At 25.8% G+C, this 24054-nt stretch overlaps 1 protein-coding gene across 2 annotated transcripts; it reads right to left on the minus strand.

Annotated features, from left to right (window-relative positions):
- Window positions 1-1607: 1607 nt before the first annotated feature.
- On the minus strand, window positions 1608-23222 carry LOC129969352 (tubulin monoglutamylase TTLL4-like). Of its 2 annotated transcripts, none has more exons than XM_056083894.1 (19): window positions 23154-23222; window positions 20896-21517; window positions 18062-18108; window positions 16356-16586; window positions 15133-15243; window positions 13351-13433; window positions 10879-11070; window positions 10594-10676; window positions 10364-10492; window positions 9846-9968; window positions 8991-9089; window positions 8755-8889; window positions 8629-8665; window positions 8347-8423; window positions 7382-7487; window positions 6223-6427; window positions 4241-4329; window positions 2862-2903; window positions 1608-1754 (listed from the first exon to the last, which is right to left on the minus strand). In XM_056083894.1, exons 2-18 carry the CDS (start codon window positions 21396-21398, stop codon window positions 2868-2870), a joined length of 2286 nt encoding a protein of 761 aa, XP_055939869.1. In that variant the 5' UTR covers window positions 21399-21517; window positions 23154-23222; the 3' UTR covers window positions 1608-1754; window positions 2862-2867. The 2 variants fall into 2 exon arrangements, with proteins under 2 accessions (XP_055939869.1, XP_055939870.1); XM_056083895.1 differs by having other exon boundaries at window positions 23158-23176.
- Window positions 23223-24054: the final 832 nt, after the last annotated feature.

Below are 24054 nucleotides of genomic sequence, written 5' to 3' on the forward strand. Positions count from 1 at the left end.
TTGAAGCTACATATCGAGTTTCAATCAATTAGACCCCCCTTCCAAACCAGAAAGTGTAAGTTCATTTGCTTGTTTTCATACATACATTACATACATTGAAATCAGCCAGCCTCTTAAACAGAAAACCTGAATGTATGAAACAATGCTAAATACAAATCTAATACCTTTCCAAGAGTTACACTAATAATAATTCTGCCCACACGACAAAGATCATTTTAGTTCTGCAGTTAAATATTATGAAGATAAAATGAATGACTAATAACATTCTCTACCTGCCGAGACTGGTGAAGGCTGACCTTCACTGAAAAATGACTAAAATTACTTTTCAATCAGTCAATTTGCAAGATGGGGGGGGGGGGTCTATTCAAAAAACGTTATTTTACAATTTCAAATAGTGTAACAAAGATCGAGTACCAAAAAAAAAAGAGAGAGAGAGATGAAGGAAGAAAAAAAAAGGGGGGGGACTTCTGTGGCAAATAGTTTTTGTTGAAAATCATTAAATGACAATGTTCCCGAGCATAACAGTCATCGGACAATAAGTTCAAGCCTTAAGAATTGGAAGAAAATATTAATTCCAAACTTAATTTTTATTCCTTTTTCAGAAAATTGACTATTGCAAAACCATCTGAAATTGTAGAACAATGCTTTTTCAAATGCAAACATGTTCTTTTCTGATCCAAGAATTTAAAAAAAAAAAAAAAAAAAAAAGATATAGATTTTGTTTGTTTTTTTCAAGGGTCTAACAAAAAATCAAGTACTTTTCTGGGGTATACTAATGCTTTAATGCTGTTTTGTTGGGCACTCCACCACCTTTAATCTTACCAGATATCTGCTCCAGGTTTCAATTTTGGGAATTTCAAATTTGGCAACCTCAGATCAAATAATTACTTGAATATTTGCATCACAGATTTATTAAATATCTATAAGAACATAAAAATCAAGGACTCCAAAAACAAAATTTTTGAAATCAATTTACCCGTTGAGGAATTGGAAATTAATTATACTGATGGGCCCAGAGAAAACAAGATTAGATTCTCAGTCTGCATTTGTTTCTTTTATTATAAAGAAAATTTATAATAAAAGAAACACATTCTTTTGTTTGCTTTTATTATAAATGAAAATTTAATTCCATTTTGCAGACTGAACTCTTGGCAATTAATTTTTCTGCGAGTTGAGCCTAGATCAAGGTATAAAATTGTTTTCTAATAGTTTATCTTTTATTAATAATTTTAACTTCAACAAGAGTTAAATCTGGTTTGATCTTAAATACTAAAAAACAATTTATATATTCTTCAGGAAAAGTCTTGGTCAGTCTCACCTAAGGTGAAGGCACATGCAGGTATCTCATGAACAGAGATAGCTGAGCAGTTTGGAAAAATTACAGCGAATTGCAGAAAACCTATTAATAACCTAGCACTTTTCTCTTTCGCATCTAGTAATGAGGCAGATCAAAAGGAAGAGTATATTCTTAACTCTGCCTAATATTACAGATGGGAAAGAGCAATTTATATACAAATATTTGTTCAATTTCTTACTCAATACTTTATATATGACTTATAAATCTATATAATAAAAGTCCAATAAAAAAATTAAAAGTATGAAAAAAATGTATGAAAAATAAATACTTTATTTATTGATTGTTTTGCATTTATTTACAATTCACAATATTAAAATGGATAAAAAATAGACATCTTGCAATTTGAAAGTCAGACTCCACAAGACTAAAAACTCTTTTATAAACAACTTCACTGGTACTAAAAAAGAAATTTTGAATTAAAACCATACTAAAAAAAGAATTAAATTAAATCAAACAACTTATTTAAATATTGCCAAACAAGTAATCAAAATACTGGTTTAATATTAAATGTCCAAATTGTAGGAAATCCTTTATATACATGACTTATAAATGTCACTCTTTATAGGTATCTAATACATGCAATATTCATTTAAATATACAAAATGAATGAAAAAAAAAAGAAAGAAAAAGGAAGAAAATTCTTAATTTAAGAAGGAAGGAAGGAAGGAATCCCTACAATTACAAAAATCATTCTCTACCAATCACCTTCTTGGGAGTCATTTGTTGAATACATAAAAAATCATTAGCAGTTCATTAAATGTAAATAAAAGAATTAATAAAAAATTCTCAGAAAAGAATCAAAGATATACATCTCAATTGTTCATCTAAAATCTGTTCCTTTACAATACATAAATGAACAAATTACACAAATATATTGTTATTATTAATATAACAATCCACATATCTTTCCTAAAATACTTTTTTAGTGAAGGGTCAAAATAATTATTTTTATTTAAAAACACTGCCTATCAAGATCTCGGTTTACATGTAATATTAGCTTCAAGATATTAAAGATAAATTTTATTATGCCTTTTTTTTTTTTCAAGATATATTGATAATATACTTCAGAAAATGAAGTTTGAAAGCATTATTTAATCAACATATGCATCACACATTAAAAAAAAAAAAAAAACGGTTTTAATACTAATATGGAAATTGCACTAAACTTCCATAAGTGTAAAAAGATTTACAGGAAAAAAAAATTAGAATATAATTTATGCATACAAATATAAATTAAACTAATAAAAAATAAAATATACTTCTTAGAACATTTTACTTATAAACAAAATTAAATTTTTCAAAAAAAAAAACTGCATTCATTTTAACTTGCATTAGAAAAATCCATGAAACTTAGCATATAAATCATTAGGTGTAATACAAAAACAAGAAAATAAGCAAGTATCATTGCTCCAAAGACTCAAATTCAAAATGAAAATTAACAAAGGTTTTCATAACAAGCAAAAAAGCTCCTTCTAGCATATATGAAATCTAAATCGGTACTTACTTTCATTCATGAATTAGATTCACAAGGAACACTTTCAGATTTCTAAAATTAAAAATATATCAGTTAAAAAACAAGTGTTTATTAAAATGATACTTTTTACAGAAAAAAAGTTAGTTGATAAATATAAAAACTTTAATGGATTCAACAGAATTACTGATAATTTACTTTAATTATTAATAACATTTTCACAATTATTGTTTTCTTCACGTTATTATTACATTAAAAGCTAAAAAAAAAATATTTGAAAGAAATTCCTAAGCTTTCACCAAAAAACTATTACAAAAAAAATTACTGTTAAATGTATAAAACAGATTTATAGCAGTTGAATATATTAGTAATTAAAAAGACAGTACAGTTTTAGAAATGTCTGACAGAGTAAAAATTATGATTCACAAACAATTGAAAAGATTTCTCAGCAAGATCAAATCTTAAAAATTTGTCATCACAACTCTTTTGAGCTTCAAAACTATGCAAGTTAAAAGCTATATGAAATGTTATCTTTAATCCTCAGTTAGTTAAATAACTTTTTAAAAAATTGTATACAAAACCAGTATTTTGTTACAATCCTTGGGAGGGGGTAACATTTGGCTTTTTAAACACACAAATAAACCCACTTTTTAAATGCATAAATGAGAAAGAAGACAAACAAAAAATACATCAAATAAATTATGAAATATAATGTATATAAATCTTTGAGTTAAAAAAAAAAGAAAGAAAAGGAAAATTAAATCATTGAAAAATAAAATCGATGCTAAGTGGGGGGGAGGGGGATCTGATCTGGTGAAAAAGAAGCAGAGTTTTATATTAGGACAATTAGATAATCTTCACATGCTGAAAATGTAATGCACAATAGTAAATTTTAATATTTCATATATTAGCACATGATTAAGAATAGTAATAAATTTCCCAATTTCAATTTTTAGAGCATTTGGACAGAAAATATTATATCCACATAGAAATTCATAACAAAAATTGAAATTCACAATAGATACAACTTTCAAGAACAGACACTATGAAGTGACCATTTTAGAAAACTGGTTTTTTAAAATGGTAAATTACAATGAACTGACTTTTGTTCCTATTAGCACATGAGAATTTTTTAAAAACATAATAAGTAAAAAGGTTATGAAAGAATCTTGCTTTATATTCAATCAATGACTAATGGCTATGTGACATGCCACAAAATTCATACACAAAATTAATCCATTTAATTAAAATTCTAACTTTCATAATTAAAACTCGTTCTGGATCAACAACATTCTCCACTAATTATAGTATAAGTGAATGTATTTAATCATTATAACATTTAAACACATTTTGTATTAGATACAAATATTTCAAATTTTCAAAAATAATCATAAAAAAATGTATTTATATACCAATTTAGTTTCAAAACTTTCAGTAGATTGCTCTTTTTCCTCTTTCCTTTGCAACAATTCTTCACATTTACCTTGCAATAATTTAATACCTAAACAAAGACATGATGGGAAAAAAAAAATGAATAACTATTAAAATGTGTTATCCACACAATTCTAAAACTAAAAAGTATTTACATGTAATTTTACATCATCTATATGAAAATAAAAATCATAATGCTCTCTCAAATATATCAATAAAACCTTTTTAAATTGCCACTTAATATACAAAATGAGAAAAATTTTAATAAATAATTTTAATTATAGTAAATACATTCTTTCTTTCTCCATCTCATTAAAAAATCATAATATACTGGCATAGAAAGTCCTATTTTTTCCCCCTCAGCATTATCAGATTAAAGATCAAAATTAACAAAGTCTACCCAAATTATCTTTTAAATTGCTTCAAAACAGAATGTTAACATGTCTAAACTAAATTTTAATTTTCTAACTTCTTTCATTATACTCCAAGATTCTAATTTAAAAAAAAAAAAAAGTCAAAGCATTTTTTTCAAATTAACTTTTTAGGCAATATAATTTTTTTATTATTTTTACAACTTTAATTATATTAACTTTCTTAGAATCGAACAAATCGTTCAATATGCAATAGAGCTCCATCCCAATGTGGCAGAAGGGCAAGCCTTATGATAAAAAAGTTGCAAAAAGGCCAGAATTCTATAAATGTTTCATTCCTACTTCCACTCACATTATAAAAAACAATTGTAAACAAACTAGCTCTAATTCCCATTTTCTTTACCTTTTAGTGCAAACTAGTACTTCAAAAATATTTGTTATGGATAAATCCAATACTATAGGCACAATATGTTTCAAAAAATTTATGACTGTATAATGTACAATATGTTTCAAATTTATAACAGGAAAAGGACATCTAAATAATGTTCATTACTGCAAACAGAATTTATAAGGATTGAATTCATTGCAAGGAGTATCAAACTAGTACTATAAATTATTATATGTACACTGTATAACATAAAATAAACATTTTTTTTAATTAAACAAAACAGTAACATGAAGGAAATGTAATTATTTCATCTTATTTCGAAGTTAATTTAAAAATCATACTTAAAATTGACATCCATCTACAATGTCTCAGCAAACCTAATTATTCCTAGTTTTATAAAGATGAATTATTTTTATTATTATATTAGTTAACAGGATTGTCAAATTTATTGCAATTAGAAAAACCAATTCCATCTGCAATTATAAATTATAATTTCATTCTCTTACATCAAAACTAAATATTTATTAGTGATTCATAATTCATTAATAAACTAATATTTAAATAAATAAAGTTCTAAGTTTTAATGCTTGTTTCTAATATAAATGTCACAGATTAGTTCAAAAATCCAATGTTTGCAAAGAACATCACTATTCGTCATGTACTAAGTAAACTTGTGGATTTGCCAAAACTTTCCAATTCTGTCAAGTCCAAGCTCATATGCATATAAGATACTTATAAATTACTTACTAAGTTAGTAAGAAGTTAATTACATAGTTAATACAAAAAGGGATCCATAAATTTTAAAATAACACACTTAATTTAAAGTATTCAAAAACTAATTATTTACAATAGCATTTTTTATACCTATTTTCAGAGAAATTTCAAATCTTATTCAAATATAAAAGAACAGGAAAATGAAAAAAAAAAAAAAAAAGAAACTATCTCATACATAGGTTTTTTGTACATTTGTACATCAGTATACTTTCCCAAAGGTTTTATGAAAAGTACATAGTTATTATCTCCTGACTGCTACCCAGAGAAATATATTTATTCTACCTCCCAGAATTACTATACCAGATGTTATACTTTTTATATGTGGTTGATACAAGAGCATTGCCAAAGATAATTAAATTTTAACTTGCTCGTTCATCATTTTTTTAATAACTGAAATCTATTGCATATATGGCCAAATCTAATTACTCACCTTCATTTCTATCTGAATGAAACATTTTTTCCCACGCATCTAACAGGACATTATAGTAGCGAATGTGATCAAAATAAGTGAAATAAGAAGAAGTATTTTCGGTGGGGTAGATGCGAGTGAAAGATCCTGCCCGGTATAATTCATCCTCACTTTCCACTAAGCATTGAAGGTCATCCAGGGTCAGTGTAGTAAGGATATCTGACTTCTAAAATAATATTCAAAATTAAGTTAAATAGCAAACAACCGAATTAATTATATATATAAGGGACACGTAGAAACAAAGGACACAATAAAGAAAAGAAAAATTATCAGTTTTCTTCATTATAATTTTTTAACAAAGTTTCCCAAAATAATCATCCAAACTTAAAACTAAATATGCATATACTATGTCATTCTAATGCACAAAAAAATACTTAATGATAGAATATTAGTCTTAAAAAACTATTAGTAATTAGCTTTGATATAAAAATAAAATTATTATTATTATTTTAGGAAAAGAAAACTAATTGGAATTACAGTTTGAACCTATTTTTCAACAAAATTAATCAGAACATCAGATATAATGTTTGGAGAAAATATAATGAAATTGCTTCAATCATTTTGAGTTTCAAAATTAATTAATTTTAAAATACTGAAATAAAAAAATAAATAAACTTTTTATTTCCCTATAAAGAGTCAATTTTATTTGGAATTAACCAAAAAAAAAGATCACTAACAAATGCTCTCATAGAATATAAATCATTACCCTACTCATTTTAAAGAATATTCTAGAACATCTAAAAATCTATGACACAGGATTCCAAATGTTTTAACAAATCTAGAAAAAACTTATATCACTTCTGTTCTTAAAGAAATGAATATAAAATATACATACTGCCAAGTTAAAGAAATCAGAATAATTTGAAGACAAATGCATTTAATAAAATAATAAATTAAATACGTGAACTAAAATCCCTCATATATAGATCCAGTTTATTATCTTTAAAGAGAATCCAGATTAATAATTTTTTCACAATTCAAAATTCTTTCAGACTAATAAATTTCCATTACATGTCATTAAAATGCATATCTACATTTAAACATATCATTGATATCAAGTATTAAGAAAACAGGAAAATAATTTATATCAAATTAACATATATTCACTAATTATACATACCGCATCTGTGTATTTATATGTGTATAATGCATGTTTCTTCTTTTCTTCTGCAGATAGTCCACGATTTCGAAAAGGTTTATGTCTATTACCAAAACTTGTTTTCAAACTACAAAGATACAAAAATCCTTCAAATGATGTATTGTTAAAATGCTTCTATTGCTATTGCGACTAAAATTATTTGCACTGTTATATTTAAAAAATCATTAGAGAGCTCCAAATACTTTAGATGATTTTTTTTAAAGATAAAATATATAAGAATAAACAGATAACCAAATTTTATCTTAATAGTAACTACCAAAGTATTGGCAAATTCGCTAAAATAATACAAATCTTTCTAAGATATAAGTTAAAACTTCTAAGAGTAAATTAAATGACAAAATGATAAACTTGAAAATCAGATATTAACCAATTTAATGAGCCTCTAATTCATAAGACATTTATAATAATTCATTGAAGTTAAATAATTATTAATCATTAATAATGTTATGTTTATTAATAATTTTATGATATATTTACAGTCTGCTTAATGACAGTAATACTTTTATTTCAAAATGGACATTTTTCCCAAAATTTTAAAAATTTAAGAATTTTGAATTCTAACTTTTGGCATTTCAAAAAATATCAAGACCATTATACCTAAATATAAAACCTATTGTTAAAATTTAGATACCAGTATATATTAACCTATGATATTCATTCTATAAAATGAGTGATCTCATTATTTATTTTAGATGAACTTTACAGTAAAAATTAAGAAAAGTTTTTTTGATATTTTCTTCACAAAACTCAAAATGCACTCTGTGTTTGGTTGAAAAAAATTCTGGAAAAACTACATCATCTTAAATAATACATTAAAAAAATAAAAAACAAAATGTGAAACAAAATAGATATGCCACACAAAAAGATGTGGTATTTACTGTATTACATAACTAACACATTTCAAAACATATTGAAAAATTTATTACCTATCTTCTGAAGAAAACTCCTCATTATCAGGAATTTCAAAACCTGCTATGTTGAGCATATCCTTCACTAATGGGCCCTATACAACACATTTAAAAAGAGTAAATAAAAAAAAATTAACCACAATTTCTGTCGTTTTTCTCTATATTAAAACTTAATTAACTAGTTTTAACTAAAATTTTCATTTTATATTAAAAATGCTTAAATGCTTATTTAAAAAAGCTTCGCCAAGATAAAAGAAAAGTTAATTTATGATCTTTTATTTATCAATGTATCACACTTACTTTCACACTGCTATCCAACATGGATTTGGTATGTAAACTATAATAAAAAAAAAAATTTAATTTTAATTTTAAAAAAACTATATTTAAATAAAAAAAAACTGTTCAAACTCTGAAAAAGATACCAACCTTGGAGAAATGTTGACCTCTAAAAGCCAAGGATGTAGATCTTTATCCAACATTATGTCGAACCCAAAAAGTTCAAAACAATTGTAAGATTTCTTGGCATGATTCTTCAGCATTCTACAAATGGGACCTTCAGCACTAAAAATTAAGATATAAATCAGAACATTTTAAAAATTGAGGATTTAAAAAAAAAAATCCAAGATTCAAACGTAGAAGAAGAAATTCTCAGTTTTATATACCTGATGATGGTTTTGATGATCATGTCTCTGATGGTTGCTTGAATTTTTTCTACATCAATACCACTGTTAGACATATAATCCCAGAAAGATTTCAGTGACCTGAAACATTGGCACTTATTCAACAAAATATAATGGCTGATAAGCATTTAAAAAAATATTAGAATACCATCACTAATCTTTTCCAAATCTTAAATTTTTCACATAAATATTTGTTACAGCATTAAAAATTGTCTTAATATAAAGATATTAATTAAATTTGGAATAAACTAACCATGATTAAATATTTTATTAAAGATTTTAAACATATTTAGTATTTTATGACAGCTTTACAGGGAAGTTTTTTTTTAAATATTACAAATTATTTTATGTTATTCAGTGGATATTTTATTTAATAATGTATACTTTTAACAGTTACAGTAATACAGCAAATTAAAGTTAATATAGAAAAAGTGTCATCTGAAATAATTCAGGTTATACTATTCTTCTTCCTATTGGCAAGATTACCTTCCAAAACTGCTCCCTGAAGTTATGTTGCTCAATGCTCTTTTGTTATTTATTTTAATATATTAAAATGTTTTTTTAAATAATTTTTTTTGTTTCTTTCTAATTGCACATTATCTTTTTTATTACTATTAATCTTGGTAATAAAACCATTCATTACATTTATTCAAATAACAGGTTACAATAACTTAATTATGATGCATCTTAGTAGACATGTAAAAACTTACATTTTTCTTTATATGTTGGGTGAAAAAAATTAGGCAAAACATTTTTAATCAATCCTTATAGTTATTTACATGAAGAGTTTAAAGCAAAGATTTTAATTTTATTTAAGGAAACAGAAAGTCTATATACCATTTATGGCCTTGGCACATAGTTTCATCATCATTAGACGTATATGAAGAACTTTTCTTATTAATGCTGTAATTAGTTAAATGGATGAACCTATTTGCAAATGATTTATTGGCCAATGAATATCTGTAAAAGAGATTAAATTATTATGACTAATACTAATTTGCATAATAAAATAAATTTCATACTTCTCTACAAAACACTGCTTATATTAAAAAAAATTGTAACCTTTAATTCCACAAAATAAATTTTAATAAATGCTAAAAGATTATAATACAGACACATACAATACTTATTACAGTTACAATATTTTTTTTTCACAAGTTCCAAAATAACTCAGAAAGATGCTAGATTTAAGAAGTAAATTAAAATTTAATTTTTCAATTATTCTTGCTTTAACAATGCAATAGCTATAACAAATAGCAAAAAGCAGGTACATCAACAATTCAAGTCTAATCTAAAACTTATATATTAGTTCTATTAATAACTATTATCTAATGAAATACTAATCGAAACCTTACTTTTCGGAAGCAAAACGGACTAGCCCATCCTTAAAAATATAAATCCTCAGAGGCTCTATGCTAGGAACCATGACATAGACACGCAAATCAAATTTACTTCCATTAATTAAATATGGATCACTGATGTAGCTGAAAAGTGAGAAAATAATTTACACAAACAAAAGAAAAATTCACATATGTCATGCATTATTACTATTATTAATATTAATAATGTATGCAATTAGGCTTACCGCTGAACAACAAATGGACGATTTTTAGGCACTTGAGACCATTTATAAATAACTTTAACACCTGTGCCACGGGCTGAAGCACACTAAAAAAAAAAAAAGAGCAAAAATCATATTTAAAAGGAATGGAGAGTATCCAAATATGAAGAAAAGAAACTGAATTTTTAGTAAACTAAGAATCAGTTTATTAACTGAAAAATGACATATCGGCAAATTACATAAAAGGGAGATAGAGAAACAGTTCTCTATAAATAAGTAATTAAGTTATTAGATCCAAATAATGCTTACAGGCTTAACAATCCAACATTTCTCTGAATCACTTCCCCAAGTTTCTTTCAATGCTTTGAGATCTGCTGGTAAAATATATGTCTCTGGGAAGAAATTGAAGGCTTCAGCTCCAAATTTGCTCACCATTTTGCGATAATTTTCCCAAAGGCGGTCTTTGCGGCCCAGGTGGAAACCACCAGGATAGTGATTTACCTTGAAGAACAATAAAATATTATTATCATGCAATCCAATTAAATAAGAGAAAGAATTTACACTCAGTACAAGTTATATTTATATAAAATCTTAAGTCATAGTTAGATTTTATTATGAATGTCCAATAGCTTAATAGCTTTTAATTGGTAAAAATTAGCAAGAATGAAAGAAAATAATTATAATGATGCAAGATTACCCATAAAAATTTATACGAAACGTTATTTTGCCTTTTCATTAGACATATGATTAATATCCTTAACCTTTCATGATTGGAAAATAATAATTATTAGAAATGGATTATAAAACAAAACAATGCAGTAAATAATGAAATCAGGCATGTTTTAAAAATTTAAATACTTTGAAATATAAACAATCTGTCTAATATTTTTTTTCCAGAAAAATAAATGTGAGGATTTTTTGGAAATATTTAATATAAGATTTGATATACATGAAAGCAAAATCTAATAAGAATAATAATAAACATAATATTTTAATAACAAATAATGAAGTGTAATGAAATAATTCTCATGAAATTTTTCTTGCACTTTTATTACAAATAACTCTTTAATATGTAAAACTATTTACAAATTTTCACTTTCAAATTTATACAAGTAAAAAGAGATGTATGTATGTATATACACAGTTCAAAATATATAAAAGCAAAAGCAGTTTCAATGCCATCCATAGAAAATGCTACATAATATGTGCCCTGCACATTTAAGAAAATTTATACATACAGATTGAAATTTTTTTAGAAAAGGATTGTCATTCAGAAGATAATTGCATGTTTGCATCACAATAAAAGAATTCACTGAATAACAGAATTGAATATTACTTATACAGATATGGCCAAGAAAAGTTATGATATAAATTGCTCTAAATCATATGTAAACAATTATATGAACATACATCATATAAATTCTTATTCACAGTCCTAAAACTATAACAAGCACCAAGAATAATTCAAATGATTTTGTAAAAGATTGTTCAAAGCCTGAAATATTCTGCAGTTCCAATTTCACAAAAGTGAAGCAAAAGATAGAAACCATAAAGGATGTCTAATCAAATAGGAGAGCCAGGGATTAGTTAAACATGCATATTATGCAAGTAAATTTTCACATAAGATTCTTAAGATGGGCCTAACTATGCTAAAACGGCCATTACCCAGCCTAACTGTTAAATAAGAAGTGTGTTTAGTTTTTACTAGTAAATGAAAAAATAAAATGCTAAATTTTAATTTAGGATAAATCATTTGAATTTTTTAAAAATGTTTTTACTTATTTACTTTATCTATGTCTTAAGTTTTAAAAAGCTGCTTTCTTTTTCCCCTAACTGCATTTTTTTTATATATATAAATTACAAAAAAGACCCAAACCACATGATGGAGCAAAGTCCTAACATATTATAGTGAGAATCATCTTGATTTTTTTGATTTATGAAGTCAGACTTTCTGCTTAAAATATTAATGAATATCCTCAAAGATCAAATGCCTTCCTAATGACTTATTCATTTCTCAGTAATAATAAAATAAATTTGAAGAATGACATCTAGGCAAACATGGAGGCAAGAGTAGAGTCTGTGGCCTCTTATGTCCTTCCATGCCCCATACCAAGTGAGAAGATATTTAAACCAAAAAAGATTTAGAATATACCAAACCCATTTGCACAGTGATTCTTGGACAAATCAAATCTTGAACCATGCACTCTGGTCCCAATGTCAAGATATTACAAATTGGCCACTATGACCTGCAATTCTGATGAAGGAAAATAGGTTCACTGCTTGATCTGCAAAATGTGGCTATAATATGTGTGCAATAAGAAGCATTCTATTATGAGCATGTCTTGCAATTTTTAAAAAATCAATTTTATAATAATTGTTTAAAATTTTATCTTCATTTTTCAGTCAACCACTAGATATCATTTATTACCATTATGCCATTTCAGAATAATTACCAAATGTCTTCAGTATTTTCATTAATGAAAGAATGGTAAAGAGAAAATAATTTTAAATATTGTTATTTTTATTGTTATAACTTGCCCAAAGTCTATTAAAATTTATCTCTATTCAGGGCAAGTTTTAACAGTCAACAAGTTTTCCTACTTCTAAAATAAACAAATTGTTGAGTGTTTTCTACTTTTGATGCATATTATGAATAATTAAAGTATAAAAAAAGTAGTTAATAATCAAGGAATTACAAATATATTTTTTAAAAAAATCCCCAAAAATATTACAACTAGCCCCAGACTGACCGCCCTTACCAATTATACCAAAATTAATTACCTTCTGAAAGTGTTTAATTCTCTTGAATGATGAGTTCTTCAGATGCTTTCCCCATGTCCCTAGCCAGTCTTCAGTTGTATCAGCTACAAAAAAAAATGTTATTCATTCAAAAATAAAATTTCAAGAAATATCAACATTGACAATTAAAATGTACTAAACACAAATGTGCTTTTTCCTCTCCAATGGCTTTTAATAATTGTGTTTTCATTAATAATACTAACATAATATTTTTGTAAAGTTTTCTCTAACACATAACAGATACCAAACTTTTAAAAGTTTTATATCTTAAAAATAAATGTTTATGAGTTTATATATTTTCTAAACTAACATAGTTTTTAATCTATGACTAAAATTAATATACTTCTCTACAATGATTTAAGAAGTTTAAAACCAGAAGTACTTAGGAGAAGACAAAGATATCTCAATATTAATATTTTTTCCCAAGCTAATATAAGAAATGTTGCATGAAAATTTTTATTTTATGCTAATGATAACTTAACAAGTGAATTAATTGCCAATAAACTCTCATTAGAATTTTTCTTATATTTTGGAATTTATGAGCAAAATTTGAAACATCATATAATTCAATAAATATTTAAAGCAATTTAAATAAATTTAAAACCCTCAGATATCAAATTTTAACATAAAAGCTTCTTTCATATAATTTTTTATTATTTACAAAATATTTCTATCATTTGCAACTTTACTTTTAATTAAAATAAGAAAATTTATTGTACCTAATATTTAAATCTTAGACTCTTGAAAAATTACAGAATATTTTAAATGAATTTTAAAATCAATAAGAAGTTATTTTTTGTGAGATTAAAAATTTTTAAGAATGGCACAAACTTAATTAAATATTATGAATGGGAACAAAATAAGTGTTTTTAGTATGGAACAGGATGGCGGCTATTTTGAAAGATAAACTTAATTCTTAATCAACAGTTAAAATTAAGTAGTTAAGTTTTTAATCAATTTTAAAAAAACAAGAAACCTCAAGACAATTTATTAAATGAAACAGTTATTCATATATAATGTTTAAAGAAATTTTGCATCCCTCTTTCCAAAGCCTTGGCTGTACAAAATTGAGCTTCCTGCACAATGTACAATTATAAGACAAATAATTCAGGTTATGTTTTTTGATGTCAGGTTTTGAACAGATAAAGAGATGGGGGGGGGGGACAAAATCAATGACAGTTTGAAGCTTGTTGAAGGCATCATGAACATCAAATAAGCTCACAAAATTTAAATGAAATCAGCATTTCTGGTGTATCAGCTGACTAATTGGCATAAAGAAAGGATTTTGAAGTGACCAAAAGCAACTAGTATATATATGGTTAATAATAAAAGGATAGAAAAGTCTTTCTCGTGATGCGAAATTTTCCTTAAGTGAAGTTACATTAAAAAGCATTAAGCTTGGCAACACATTTTAAATTCAGCATAGAAATATTACACAGTACCATCTAAAATAAGATCACACAAAAAAATTATAAAAATCTTTTAATACAATCTTGTTGGGTAGGTTTCGCTTTGAGATTTCTGTTTATCATTTGACTTTTTTTTTTTTTTTGCCTCACATATTAAAGCAGCTAGCTAAGACAAGTGGCGGTGCTTATTATTAGACCAGATAACTTCATTTTAGTCTTGTCTGAAGTATTCTTAATTCATTAAAAAATATTTTTATAACTTACAAAAATTCAAATATATCTTCCATAGATACATTAAAATAGATAAAATTGTAGATGGTAAAAAAAAAAAAAAAAAAAAGAGTTAGAAGCTTACCTTCTACTAAACTGAAACCTGTCTTCAAGACTGTCTGGCGTATTACAGCAGGTGTGATAGTTGAAAGTTTCCATTTTAAGTTTTTAACAACATGTTCAGGCATGGCACTAACTAAAGGACGAGAGAAAAATTTAATAGTGAAATTGCCAGTTTTAATCATGAATAATAAATTACATTGAAAAGTTTCATAACTCAGATATCAATAAAATTTAGTGTTTTTCTTCTCCAAAAAACAAGCATTTCAAAAATTAACATTTATACACACAAAAAAATGCTGTAATTTTGAATTTAACCTACGTTACTGTACATACAAAATATGATTGAAATTTACTAAATATAATCTTTCTGTTGCTTCATTTACAGAAAAAAAATTTCTCTTGTCATACAGAGATGATTATTTTTAATAGGGGAATAGTTGCTTATTTAATATGCATAATAATGATGCATAATTTTCAGTCTTTAGTGTGAGAAATAAATTAATTACTACTAATAAAATCTAAAGTCTAGTTCTTAGCTGAAGTAAAATTTCTCCAAAAGATTAGCATTAGTAAGATCTATCCATAATACTTAAAACTGCCCCTTGAAAATCCATAATAGTTTAAACTGCCCCTTGAAAACAACTCTTCAATCTTTTTGATTTGCAAAATTCGGTGTAAAAAAGCTGGATTAGGAACTGTTTTCAAGATTGCCAGATTTTGAAATTTTAAAAACTCTTTGCAGCATTTCAAAATAATTACCATGCACATTTTTTTTTATTAAAGTATCACTCAAAATAAATATAACTTAATTGGACAATACCAATCTTTTGATTCATGTCTGTTACACTTTTGCAATTCCAAATATATAAACATATACCTTTCTTGCCAATAAATAAAAATTCATGCACTGCAGAATTATTATAATTCTAAAAAGTATAACTTAATCTTCCTAAAATTTTAATATCAATAACGTAAAATTGCAAAATATATATATATATATTAAAAAAATATACAGATGTTGGAAAATTTAACTTTTTTTTATTAACAAATAATTTATTAATAAAGTACAATCAAGTATTTATTAAAAAGCAACACAGCCACTTTTAGACACAATTCTATGAATAGAAAATTCCAGAATATAACTATTAATAGATAATTTATAAATAAATTTTAATAACATAATCACTTATATTTTTTTAAAAGAATTCTACAAATAGAATATTACAGAACATAATTAAAGAGTACCTGTTTCATCTTTGGTTGAGAAGTAAATGACTGATGGCACATTTTTAAAGAGACTTTGCATGATGGGTGATTTGGCATTTTCACTTTCAATTTTTTCTTCTGCTGTTGCATCAGAAAGGTGGAGATCATCCAGATGTGCTGCTGAAGATTCAACAGATTTTGGACTGTTTCCCAATTCACAGACTTTGGAAGTTTCATTCTCCGATTTTAAATCACATGTTCCAATAGTATCTGAAAACAAAATTTAAATTACAGCGCCTCAACAACAATCTAAAATAAGCCTACAATCAATATTTATTAGAAAATCAGAATTTTTGATTAGCCCTATTATAATTTTTAATATTTCTAATGCAATTCTTTTTTAGAAAATACAGCAAACCTATACAAAACAAGAATAATTCACTAAATTGAAATGCATATATAAAACATTTGTCATAAAAAGGTTTTACAAGGTATATTTATGGCAGAATAATGAACAATGAAAATCTGAAACATTAGATTGAAAACTTCCTTTAGTTATAGAACTTATCATTAATTAGCAGAATTCAAATAGCTGATTTTAGTAAAATTCCTAAAAGGTATCTAAGTTTCTTTAATGAAAATTCTGAAATTATAAATAATTTATTGCATTAAAAGCTTTCTTTGAACAATAGATTCCTTTCATTTTATTATCAATTTCTAAAGAGTTTTAACAGAAATCTTAAATTTGATTTCCTTTATGGCTTTCTTTGCATTTTTATTCTGCCTCAATTTCTAGAAAAAAAGATTAAAATAGCTTTGTTCCTTTAGTAAGAAAAAAAAATTAGTGGTATTTTTAAATATTCAGTGATATAAGAAAAAATTTACTATCTTATTAGATAATCTTCAACAATTCTTAGCTCACTGAGAATTTATAAATGATCTGGAAACTTCTTAGGAATTTTAGTAGCCTACATATTTTAAACATGAAGTTCTATGCTTTAAAGCTAATAACATAAGAAAATTTCCTTTAAATAATTCAGTTGTGTAATTTTATGTCAGCAAAGTAGCAGATAGAAATCTGCAAATCTTTGAGACAATTAATATTATGAAATCTTTGTAAGAATCAGGGCCATTGCTAACAGAAAAAGTACCAATCAGTGGTACTTTTCCAGTTAGCAATTTGAGACACTGATTTTAACAACAATACCTTCATTTATAATATGTAATGTGCCAAAGGAATTAACTCAGGAACATTGTAGTCTTAAATTATTCTTACTTAAGGGTAAAATAATATAAAAGAATAAAGTGTTATTTCAATTTCATACTTTATAGGCTTATTAGACAATTGTACACATTAAAGACATTATACAAAGTGTGATTACCAAGGGTGAAGTATTTAGCTGTAAGTTGATAGATGGAGATTCAGTTTTCACATAATTTCAATAACAATGTACTCAGGGCCAAAATCAAATTATGAAGGCAAGCAAAGAGAAGTACCTAAGAATATTTCAGGTTAAAGATATAAGCTCAACTTGATACCTGAAATGCTTATTAGAGTACTTAGAGCTTATGCAGACTGTAAAAAATCCAGGTAATACAAAATATTTAAAGAAAGTTTAGACAAATATTTTGTTGTTGTTGTTGTTGTTAAATGAATATGGAATAATAACAAGCAATTTCAGATGAAATTAACAAAGCACTCATATTATTTTTTAAATACTTATAAGAATAATTAGATAACTCACCAATTTCCATTAAATCTTGGCAGACATCATCATCTAAGCAGCATGTACTGAAATCCAATAATAATAATTATCTTCAAAATTAATATAAAATTATTATCATAGCTATTTTCAATTAACTGCAAATAATGCACTTACAATTATATATTAAAATCAAACTATATTACATACAACAATTATCCATAAAAATGAAACAAGCTTTAATATCCATAAATATTATGCTAAGGCATACAGTTGCAATTAAAGTTTCATTAAAAAAGGTGGAAACTGTATGAGAAAACTGGCTTCTGTGGAAATTATGGAAAATGCTTTTAAAAATTAAATATTTATATAGCCCCCATAAGGAAAAAGCATTTATGAGTAAAATGTTTTTCTTACATTCATCTATAAGAATGCAAATTTTCACTTTTCTATTGGTAAATTCTTCCAATATATTAAAAAAAAAATTATTGATTCAGACCATTTTTCATTCTTCTGACCAGTATTTCATAGAATGAAAAGCCAAAATATTTTCATACATGTGGGTACTTTATTTGGTGAAATTTAGCAACTGGAAATATATCTCTAATTACAATAGTTTGGGAAATAAAAAGTTTTAATATATATAAATTTTATATGTACAAATATATATTAAAATAATTTATGTCAGTAACTGGCTGATTAGGAAAAAAAAAAAATTAATTTATTTGAAGATACATACAACAGATTGATGTCACAATGATTGAATATCAATCAAAATACTAAAAAATAAATAAGAACCTATATAAGTATTTTTATCAATAAATTTTACATTAAAGAAATTACACTGAATTGCTGCTTTTAATAAATATATTAATTTTTATTTCAGAAGTAAGAAGCATAAAAGTTAACAAAAATCTTTCAATGACAACTAAACTTTTAAACAAAATCCTGTCTCCAAATATAAAGTTATGCTCGCATAGGGGTGGGAGATTTTATCTTTGAAGACGTCTATTGTGAAAGACATCCAAAAATAATGGCTTACACTTAGACAAAAATGGGAAGTTATGAATCTCAGCTACATTAAATGGGTGAATCTCCAGATTTCTTTGCAAGTTAAAGAAATTCACTGTGAGCATCATTAATAATTCTAACTAAACAATAATATAACTCTTACCCAGCACTTACAGCGATTTTAATCATGCCACATATATGCTGTTTTCAAATTGTTAAAATTGCTGCTACATAAATAATACCTAAATAAATACAAACTAAATGAAAAATGAATAATAATGAACTAAAACCAAAATAAAAAAATTAAATACAGCTTGTTCAAAATAGAAAAGTCAAGACAAGAGCACCCACATGCTGATTAGTAAGTGCAAGACTAGTGCAAAAGACCTAATTAAAGCAATTCCTGAAAGTATATATATGCAAAATCAGATAAATGTATGATTTTATATAAAAATGTCATAATGTAAAAATCTGCTATAGATTTTAAAATAGTATAAAAATTTTAAAACAATTAGAAACATGCTATTCATAGAGCAAAACATAGCTTTCAAAAATATAATAGCTAGTAAATTTATTACATTAGTATTAAAGAATATTTAAAATATTGTATTCTGAGCCTTCATTCAATTTCATAATGAATCATAAATGGCATTCCAGTTTTCTTCTAACTCCTAAAAAAATACTCATCCCTAGTATTAATCATTATTTTTAAATACCTTCAGTTTCAATACTCTCAGTATAGGTCACTAAAGCTCTTAAATGATTCTTATTTAAGCATATTTCATTAATGAATTCATAATACAAATTTACAATAAAATATATATGCACTCAAATCTAATAATCCAACATTTTAATGAAAATTCAAAACAAAGAGAATATAAAATATTTTACTTTTATAAAATGCTAAAAGAAATGTGTTGTTGCTTTAGATTATCTCATTAACTCTTTGAAGTAAAATGATGGGTTGAGCAAACTGAGAATTACAAGATGTACTCACCAGAAATTGAAAGTTAAAGCTTATTATAAAATTTTAATAAAAAATATTTTTTAATGAAAAAGACTATACTTTTCTATTTCAATACCTCCTCTTAAAAGTAAGAAAATTCAATTGTCAGCCTGAACAATGGACATTACTGGCTGAAAATAAATTGTTGTTCAAGAGGTTAAAGGAGGGAAATAATGGAATCAGCAAAAATTTGCAGTTTTTGTAGAGTATTTGTCTGCTAATAAACATTCAAAATTAATCAGAAATCGAGAAATATTGCATATGAATCAAACATAATTGAATAGGTGTGTTTGTAAAAGAATTTATCAATAAATATAATGATCGTTTTTCTTGCAATTGTGCATTTTGAAATGCAAATTGTCACCATTCATAAAAATATATAAGTTATCTGATAAAAGAACATTGGAAATCCGTCATTTTTTTCACAATCAAAAATGACTACAACATAATATATTGATATTATGTTCACAAATTATTGTTTCAATTAAAATGAATAGCATCAATTAATTAATATAGAATGATTTTTTTTAAATTTCACTTAAAATATACATATAACTTTAACATCCTAAACAGCCAAGTAAAAATAAATTTTTCATTACTATTTCTTAACAGATTAAACCAAATTTATTGCTTTTAAAAATTTCTGATGAGAAAATTACTTTGAATACTATGATTTCAATACAAGTATAATATACAGATAAATTATTTATCTACTTTAGAAACTTCATATTTAAACCATCTGAATAAAAGATATAATAACTTAGAGGATGAATAATAATAAAACAGTGAGAACAGTGTAGTAAACTATTTAAATCTTAAGAGATAATTGTTAAACATAAAATCAAACCCAGATTATTACCTGGAAGTATCAACATTATGAGCTGGAGAAGTACTTTTTGAGCTTTCTATTCCAGAATCTGTCGCCAAAGAGTCAGAAAAGTCTGTGTTAATGGGCAAATCAATATTAAAATGTTCAGTTTGTAAGCTGTTAACATTTTCAGAATGTACTGGACTCTCAGATTCAGGTGAAGCAACACCGGAATCATAATGGAAGGAGTCGCAAGGCACATTGGGTTCAGAACCGATATTTCTGAGATTGTCCCGGCGTTTCACACTTTCCACAAGGACATTACTGGCTTCTCTTTTCCGAGGAAGAGCAGGTCTGGGAAGACTGTCTCCTGTAGAACACCTGCAGTTTGTACAATTATTTTCATCTTGAGTAATGGGAAGAGCCTTCTTTAAATTTCCACAGGTAGGCTCACAACTTGGTGGAAAAGTCTCATATTTGAAAGGAGAATCCTTACACAATTCTTGGGTATAAAAAGGAACAGTTTCAGTAAGACACACTAAAGTATTCGACATCTCCACAGATAGAAGTTCATATGCAATAAAAATAATTTAATTTGAGGTACAAAGAAGACACGCAATATTTACTGTGGAAAATCTGATCTGTCCTGGCTAATGAACCAATCATTGCACACCTAGAAGCAATAAAATACAAATATTAGGTAATAAAAAATAATTATATAATTGTATATATATTCCAAAGTTTTCAGAATATTAAATTTCACTGTTGTTGCTTCTATTCAGGGTATATCTTACTAAAATATTGATGCCTCCGATAAATTGTTCCTTTGACAAAAGACTTAATTACTTTAAAGCATACTTCTGCAAGAAATGGAATCTTAAGAAATTTGAAAACATATTTTCAGATTTCACTGCAATATATAATTGCATTCTTAGTTAGCTTCAACTGAATAAGATTTCATATTTCTGTAATTTTAAATCAAACTTTTTTATATTTCATTTATAACTTGATATTATTTCCATTTTTCATTTCATACAGAATAATTAAAAATTACTACTTTACTTATATTATTTTATGATTTAAGAAAGCCTAGTACTTTCAAACAAAATAAATGTTATTAATATTATCTAGCCAGATTTCTCAAGAATAATGAATGTTTTTAGGATACAAAGAGGTCTTTAGCCACAAGCCTTACAATGGGTTCTTATTATTCTTAGAACAAAAAAAGGTTAAGAAATCAATTGATACCTAAAACATTGTTCAATTAATGTTACAAAAATAGATCTATATTATTATTAAGACTTAAAGAATGATATATGTTATTAGAAGATTGAATAAATCATGGAAATTTAAAAGTATATCTTCAAGCACATCACAACCAAATTCTAGAATATAAACAATATTTGAAAATCCTGCCAATTAATGACTTGTCTGTTGTTCTAAAAATGTAAACTTTATAAGTGCCACCCAATATCAAGTTAAGATTGACAGATTGGAATTCATATTTGCTTTGAATGCAGAATATATATCTTGCAGCAATAAAGGTCATTGTCGTTTTAGAGTGTTAAAAAATTGTGAAATTATCAACGCTTATAATCGTAAAATGACGTTTTAAAAAAAACAAATATAGTAACTACCTTCCTATAAATTTTAATAAAATATCAAATACTTTGATATCTTATAAGAATATGTCCTAAAAAATGCGTTTAAATATGAAATATCTGTTGAAAACCTAACTTATTTTGTCATTCAAGTAGCAAAGTTCAATTTTCAAGCAATTAAAATCAAAGACCATTATAGAACAAATATACAGAAAAGCAGTTGAAAGTAACAGTAAAAACGGACAAAATCTTTAATTACAATTGTAATCACTACAACTTTTCTCGCATCTTAAGAACCTTGGGATGCCATCATTTAAGGAGAAAGACAATGACGTATGCGAATACCTGCCACTCGGTTTTAATTTCTTCAAAGATTGAAGGTCTTCCAGATCTGATCAGAAAAACTTGAAAATTCATTTATGCAGAGAAATACATAACACAAAAAAACAAGTATCCTTAAGTGATAATTTAAGAAGGAGTAAAATCTTTCGGCTGTTACAAAAGATGGTTAAACTTCGAGATTTAATTAATAAAGAGACCTACTATCACGAGATTCGCTGTCAAAAAATTCTTATAAATTTTATACTGCCTAAGTAGAAATCTTTAAAATCAGTAAATAATAACATAAACAGATGCTCATAAAAATGAATCAATACCATAATACTTCATAAAGTATCTATAAAAATGAAAAATACAAGTGCGACTTACATACAAGGTTGTTGTTCAAAATTTCCACGCGCGAAGACCGCCATAGCAGTAAGAATTAGAAAGATGTTGCCAAATTTCGACTACAAAATCTTCTTGAAATCTTAGATCGCGTCCCTAATAAGGGTCGCATAACTGTTTTGAAAATAACATTTTGGGGGGGAGATTGCGTTCTTTTTATTCAGATACAATTAGCAAAAATGACCATAGAAAATCTTATTTTAATTCTATAAAAATTAAATAAGTACTTCTATAAAATAGAAATATCACCATCAATAAATCTTATTTATTATATTTGCTATTTTAATTTTTAACTTTATTTATAATAGAAAAAGTACTCAAATGTAAAATGTGAACATTTGGAATTAAAGAATGGGGGGGGGGTCAAAGGGCAACAGAATATAATTCTCCCTTTTCAGAAGCCAAGTGCATTCGCTCTGTGCAAATGTCAAAACAGCGGCCTCGCCAGTTCTTTTTTTTATTGTTACAACATGGAAACTGCAAAGGATCTATCTTCTTTCTTTGAAAATTTATGCCAGGGCGTAATCAAATTGAGAAATTAAAATTTTATTAATAATAATATAACAATGCTTTTTAACTTTCATTTATAGAATTTTACAAACTAGACTATCATTTCATAATATCTACCAACATTAATTAATTACAGAACTGATTTAATTTTTGGTAATCAAGTTGACCAATACATAAAAGAAACAGTACTATTTGAACTAAATTTTGATACATTAACAAAATTAAAATATTTTGCTTGTTTTACAGCCAATGAAATTCATGATTTAAGCTATTGTATTTCAGCATTAATTACACAAAGTTAAGCAAAGCTATTTTCTAAAAATATGACAGTTTATGAAAATTATTTATCATTTTAATCAAGCATGGATTAAAT

This window comes from Argiope bruennichi, chromosome 5, assembly GCF_947563725.1.
Source record: "Argiope bruennichi chromosome 5, qqArgBrue1.1, whole genome shotgun sequence".
NCBI classification, from domain to species: domain Eukaryota; kingdom Metazoa; phylum Arthropoda; class Arachnida; order Araneae; family Araneidae; genus Argiope; species Argiope bruennichi.

What these genes read in the sequence shown, in the direction of transcription:
- LOC129969352 (XM_056083894.1), bottom strand. Translation starts at nt 21,398, where the DNA reads ATGTCGAATACTTTAGTGTGTCTTACTGAAACTGTTCCTTTTTATACC. An exon ending in GAATTAAACACTTTCAGAAG is followed by an intron (nt 11,071 to 13,350) that starts GTAATTAATTTT and finishes TTGTTCTTCAAG; the next exon opens with GTAAATCACTATCCTGGTGG. An exon ending in ATGTGCCAAGGCCATAAATG is followed by an intron (nt 9,090 to 9,845) that starts GTATATAGACTT and finishes CCAATGTTTCAG; the next exon opens with GTCACTGAAATCTTTCTGGG.